The sequence below is a fragment of the Branchiostoma floridae genome, chromosome 10, assembly GCF_000003815.2.
Source record: "Branchiostoma floridae strain S238N-H82 chromosome 10, Bfl_VNyyK, whole genome shotgun sequence".
In the NCBI taxonomy this organism is placed as follows: domain Eukaryota; kingdom Metazoa; phylum Chordata; class Leptocardii; order Amphioxiformes; family Branchiostomatidae; genus Branchiostoma; species Branchiostoma floridae.
In genome coordinates this window covers 1546234-1552514 of record NC_049988.1, presented here as the reverse complement: position 1 = coordinate 1552514, position 6281 = coordinate 1546234, and the positions used below count along the sequence as shown (strand labels likewise).

The window sequence follows — 6281 nt, the reverse complement described above, 5'->3', positions numbered from 1 at the left end:
TGTGTATAAGATTGTGGTCTGAACATCCTAGAGGGGCGGACTGTGTGCTTGTTAGTTTTCAGGCCTGTTTGAAAAAATTAGATCTATACAAGAAGAGTTTACTGGACCTTTGGAAGTCTTGACTATTCTAGTTGCTTGATTAACCATTTGTTTAATATTCAATGCAGTCGACTCTAGGTAAAGTTTGTCTCTTAAGGTACAGGTCATGTTTGTCCAGTTTATATTAAAATCACCTAGTATTAATACTTCCTGTTCTGTATTTGTCGCCAAATCAAATGCCTGTATGATTCTGTTGAGGTAGTCCAACTTGGCACTTGGAGGCCTGTATAGGCATCCTACCAAGATTGGCTGTGTGTGTCGAATGTGTATTTGCGCCCAGATAAGTTCAATTTCGGGGGTTTCCAAGTCAAACCGTCTTTTATACGGAATATTGTTTTTTATGTACATGACAACACCCCCTCCTTTGTTATTACGGTCTTTGTGGTCTGTCTGGAAGTGTGTCTCAGAGATGATTTGACCCAGATACAACTTGTGCAATACTACAGAGCCCCAGTCTACACTGGTCTCTTTTGGACTACCAGGTATAAATATCACCATGATTTTGCTACAAGAACACTTCGTAAATAAAACGAATGCATCTAATAAAGACTTGGTGACGCTAATTTTAATTTGGATGTTCGAACATAAAATAACTATCGCTTTCCCTAATTGAGATCATTGTCATTATTTGATATCAAAAACAAGGATTCTACACACTTTACCCTAACAATTTCGTCTAAAAATCCTTTGAAAGTAAGTATTCAATAAAATTATTTACCTGTTTGGCAAATAAAGAAGTATGGAGTACTGCATTCCGTATCATCCCATTGTGCATATCCATATATGCTGTACAGAATTCCGCAGTCCTGGATGCCATCAGCGTTGTCTGGTTGTGTTGGAGCCCAGTTTGTGTAGCTGAGACTTGACCCATCGGACCATCGCCATATGCCTTCAATCTGAAGGAACAAAGAAGGTAATAATCATCGGGTAATAATGGTATAAAAAGAGTTTTGTGTCCATAAAAAATTGTTAAAAAATAAACTAACTATATCTTAACACCGGTGTAATAAGTAAAAATTCATTAAAGGGGCATTCCACTCCACAAGGGAGTGTTATTTTCAAGGTATCAATTTCATGAAGTAATAAATGCATTCACATTATACGATAAAGTACCCAATTGCTCCACGTGCCTCAAAGGCATTCAGTCTTCTACTAAACTCCCCAAGTACCCTCTTATTGAATTAATCCCATGGCTGAATACAATGCATAACTTTTAGGTAAGGTTACAAAACTAATTTCAGGATCGCTAAGAAATCTCGTGTTGTTATGTGTCCTTTGCTATCTAATGAGCAATTTGCCTTCTCGGTGTGCTTAGCGATCCTCAATTATTCCGGAAATATGCACGATAAACAAGTGTCTCTGCGTATAAGAAATGCATTGGTATGGTCTGCATGGGTCTAGTGAGTGTCATATTGTTTTACAAAACACAAATCGTGCAATTCATCCAAAGGTGAATTCCAGAAAATTCGGCTGATTATGTATTCATTGACACATTATCTATAGGAAAACACTACCCCCTTCTGGAGTGGAATGACCCTTTTGAATTCATATATGACCCATACCTGTCGGTCAGTACATCCAATCCAATAGTGTGTTCCAGAATGTCCCAATGCCATATCTGTGAGAAGGTGCTGCTGAGTTGATGATGTAATGCGTGCGAGGTGCCCGCCGTAAGGCCCGTATGACACACACCTTGCTTCTGCCTGGTCCCAGTTGCGGCGGGAGCTTGTAATCGCCATGTAGCGGTAGCCATTAAGTTCTCGCGTTACATCGCCATAAGCTGAGATGTGGATTAAAGGAAAATCCCCTGGGATTTATACACAAGTCATACCTAAAGAAAAGTCATAGCCTTACACAACAAGGTCATTTCATATTCCTCCTATTTACCAAAATAATATTTTAAAACTGAAGTTGTAAATGAGCGTCGGGCCCGCCGTGCCCCCAAAGTTATGCCATTGGGAAAGCCATTTTACACGACCTTCCTCATTTAAACCAGGTATATAAATGGATACCAGCTGAATTTAGTCGGGGAGGTAAAAGACTACATTTACCATCTGTCTCTACCTTGTACATGGCACTGTTTATATAAGTTACCATGAAACATGAGTGCAGTGCCATATTGTCCTCGTCTGTCCAAAAGCAACAAAGAAAAAAAGTTGTGAACGGGAACTATCACTTAATGATGGTTCCCATTCGTATCGACCAATGAATATTATGAGTAAATTCATTTGAATTACAACAATAAAATACAACCTGGATTTAGTATTATGACATAATTGTAAAAAGAAATACCTTGTCCAGCTAGCAAAAGCACCACCGTCAACCGGATAACATAGGATGACGTCATTGTTGCCCACATGACAGAAACCACCAGTGTCGGGTACGTTAGAGCCCTAGAGCAGATTGAAATCCAATTAACATAATGGAATAATCAACAGTTCTGGCCTTCGTGCAGTCTGTCACCGTTGTCACTGTCACGACCCCATACCTTTTCCAAATATTTTCAACCTGTACAACTGGTGTTTTAATTATGTTGGTCACTAATTATGCAAATGTTGTCCTTATTTACATAAATCATATTAGTTGATCATCTAATCCACTCAAAGAACAGATGTACAGAATCTATGGTAAGACAAAAGGCACTCATTGCATCCCTCAGAATTTATGAAATAAGGTAATTTGCATAATTAACGCTTAATGACCTTTATCTTTACATAACTTCCAAATGCCACAAGTAAGAAATTTTGTCATTTACATGAGATTTGACGTTTTCTCACTTATTATGCAAATCGGGCCCGCATTTGTATAATATTTATCTCTCAACATTCTTCTCTTTCTCAATTACCAATGCGACATCTTGCAATATTCCTATAATGGAACGAAGCGGGGAAATACGTTTTGCTCATTAATTATGCAAAATGAAATCATATGAAGCATCACGTAAGCTATCTACCTACCAAATATCTCGACGAACGGTCAACTCCATCTTATCCCTTTCAGAGTCTGACACTAAACCAGACCCTTCAGTTTCAAAAATCCGCTAGGGGGCCCAGACACCACTTATATATATACTCCCAGTCTCAATTGCTATCTACCGCTCAAATATCACGACCACAACATGTCTAGAACTTGAGATATCAAAGCAGGAAGTTCTAAAGCAGTACCGTAACGAGTTGCTAGGCGGCACCAAATCTAATCATTTCCAGGTCTCATAAATACTTACATACCAATTATCAATACAATCCATTTAAAAATTCCCAAGTCTTGCTGGTATTATACAAACACACACACAAGCACATGGATATTTAGATTGCCTAGAAAATGCTTTGTGGGGTTGGGCCTAGGGGGGGGGGGGGTCCAGAAAATCTCCCCATCTTCGCTTCCTCGGAGGACTGTACCGTTTTCTAGGGAATGCACGCTTAAAAATAAAGTAACGCCCGCTTTCCAAGATGAATGCATGCTTCATTAAGATCCAAGGACTGTTTTAGCATTTCCTTATAAGCTATGTTACACTCAATGGCATGATTTATATCTTTGTTTTACTTTGATTCAAAATTACGGAGGCGTGAAAATTGCATCATTTAGCAGTATTGAATTATAAGGCTAGGGGCCCAGCATCGAACTTTTTTTTTCTCGTTTTTCCGAGCCCCACCCAACTACAAAACATAATCAGTATCTATCAATAGCCTCTAGAATTATGCTTTCGAAAACAAGACAGACAAACTATTTTGCTAATAGCATTGACCGCACACGACGAGAAAATTCTGCAAAGACTGAAGCTTAGATATTGTGTCAGGAACTAAAATTGCTTAGAACCTTCAAGGTACGTGCCTAGGTGACCGCTTTTTGGATAGATCAAGACACAAAGCTCAGTAACGACGAATACTAAAGTCTGAAGTTACTTCAGTTTAACTGATAGAGTTACAAAAACTAATTGAAGTCCCTACCTGTTTGGTTGAAGCAAAGTGTGACTCTTCCCAAAATACTTACCAATCACTGACAATAATAGGGCTGAAGATGGGAAATATTCTTAGGTGATCACAAAGGGGTAATTCCCATGCGTATTTTCTTTTGCTACGTGCCCTTATTCATCACCATGGTTACTGTAAACAGTACGGCTAACGCAACTACCAAAGTCTTTCAAAAGTAAATTTGTTGAGGGAAAGCCAACTTCACGGGTCTTCAGAACGTTTAGTTAACAAAAAAACATACCATAGCCATGAACACATGCTTGTATATTTACATAAAATTCCCCCCATATAACACAAACTGGTCGGAACTAGGGGCTGGGGCTCAGGGCTAGGTCAAATTGGTCTCTAGCCTGTTGCGGAATACCCAACTGTAGTGGCTGTCACGTCCGCACCAGTCAGGAAAGGCATGTAAACTTGTAAAATACTAAATTTTAAACTGGTGAAGACTCATTGCAAGAAAAACGACTTTGTCTCAATCGTCACGTATCAAGTATAAGTGATCTTGCTAAATTGATTATTAAGGGCTGACCCTTCCCCCTAGTCACCGATAATATAAACGTATGCATAACATTGGGACAAAAGCGTGTGATGATTCAAGACAAGGAATGGTAAATTCACGTTAAAAGGACTGGGCGATAGGATTAACTCACTAAGCCCATTTTTCCGTGTATTTCGAACAAAGAATATATCAGAGATCCCATAGTTCATTTTAAAACACTTTAACTTTTCGTTAGTGTTCTCTACCAGTCCGGTTAAAATGGAAGCATCTGGCAGCGCCGTGCATTTTTTGTGTAAGTGTACAACACACAAAGCTGCCTCACGTAAAGTGCATACTAGGGCTGGGTATCGGTACAGCGTACCGGTACAAAACCGGTTTTTCTCATTGGACCGGTCCAGAAAAACCGGACCTGAAAAAATTAGGTGAACCGGATGTTGGACCTATAAGGAAATTAACAGATTATTTTATGAGGCGTTCCCACGTTTTGGCGCTTGCAAGTGGAAGAAAATAACAAGAGTGAAGTAGAGAAGAGTTTATAGTCATTTGTACCAAGTTTTACAGCCAATCGTACAGGTGCAGTTAGCGTTGTAGGATTTTAAAACGCCAGTGCGAGTCTAATACTCCACCAAACAGATTTCTTTGTAGTGAAATGAACCATTGGCATGAGTCATACTGAATCAGGTCCAGGTTCAGGTCCGAACCTGGACCTGATCCTCTGGACCTGAACCGGACCTGGACCTGAATTTCCTGTACCGGTACCCACCCCTAGTGCATACCCATACGGTGTTATTTACTGAGAGCCTACGTATAGTTACTTGTTATAGAAGCGATATCTGAGTCGCACATACCTGGTGAAGGTGAAGTGTAGATCTTCCTAACAAATCAACCAGTTAGAATCAACAGGTGGATTCGTACGTAAGTGGAAAACAACTACTTGGAACGAAATAAGACGTTTGTAATTACATACAACACAGAAGTTACCTGATATCCAGACTTGTTGTGAAAACGCTTCAACAGACATATCAAGTGCAAAGTTGATCACGCATGGCGGGAAGGGACTAAAAGAAAGAAAAACAAAAACAAATCTATAGAGGATAAGTTACCATTTGAGTAACAAAAGTACGCGTTTCACGTAACGGTCTAAATGCACCTTGCCAAATGACCGTGAGACTCTTTTATTGTTCGTACTGGTCAGCGATATGCCTGTTTACGATAAGAACAGTCTTAGCGTCTTTACCACATGCCTGCTCCACAAAATTTAGATTTGTTCGTCTAATTCCACACGGTTTTCTAATAAAATGTTCGATCCGCGCGGACCGTGAGGGAAACATCGCTGGAATCTGCGCGAACAAGCAAAATGGCGGCGGCTTAAAAATCGATGTATATCCAGTAAAAGATGTGTTGACCTTAGATTGGATTTTTTTGGCACCGGGAGCAGACTGTTTACCTGTGTGTGGATGGTGTTTAGTACCTTATGTTTTTACTAGCCTGGGAATAGTGTTCATAGGCCTGTGTGCTAGATTGTGTGTGAAATGTTTTCAGTAGCAGGAACATGTCAATTACTTCGACACATGGACAGGTGCGTTTGCCTGTATGTGCATTGAGTTTAGCAACAATTTAAGGCATATATAGTATTTAGGAAAGAGTTGTAGTCATATGTGTAGTGATTTTTTTATGTCAGTCATTCACAATATAGTCTTCTTAGTTCTTTA

General features: G+C 39.6%; 1 protein-coding gene and 1 long non-coding RNA gene across 3 annotated transcripts in view; both read right to left on the bottom strand.

Annotated features, from left to right (window-relative positions):
- Positions 1 to 1764, bottom strand: part of LOC118423752 (fibrillin-1-like) — an 8219-nt gene extending 6455 nt beyond the window's left edge. For both annotated transcript variants that reach the window (XM_035831958.1, XM_035831959.1), the window contains exons 1-2: positions 1662 to 1764; positions 818 to 995 (exon numbers count right to left, since the gene is read on the bottom strand). In XM_035831958.1, coding sequence (XP_035687851.1) covers positions 818 to 995; positions 1662 to 1715 — 232 coding nt within the window. In that variant the 5' untranslated portion in view covers positions 1716 to 1764. The remainder of the gene's footprint in view (positions 1 to 817; positions 996 to 1661) is intronic.
- Positions 1765 to 1776: 12 nt separating this feature from the next.
- Positions 1777 to 5497, bottom strand: LOC118423751. The gene is made up of 3 exons (XR_004832107.1): positions 5418 to 5497; positions 2392 to 2492; positions 1777 to 1879 (listed from the first exon to the last, which is right to left on the bottom strand). It is a non-coding gene; the product is annotated as an uncharacterized LOC118423751 (long non-coding RNA).
- Positions 5498 to 6281: the final 784 nt, after the last annotated feature.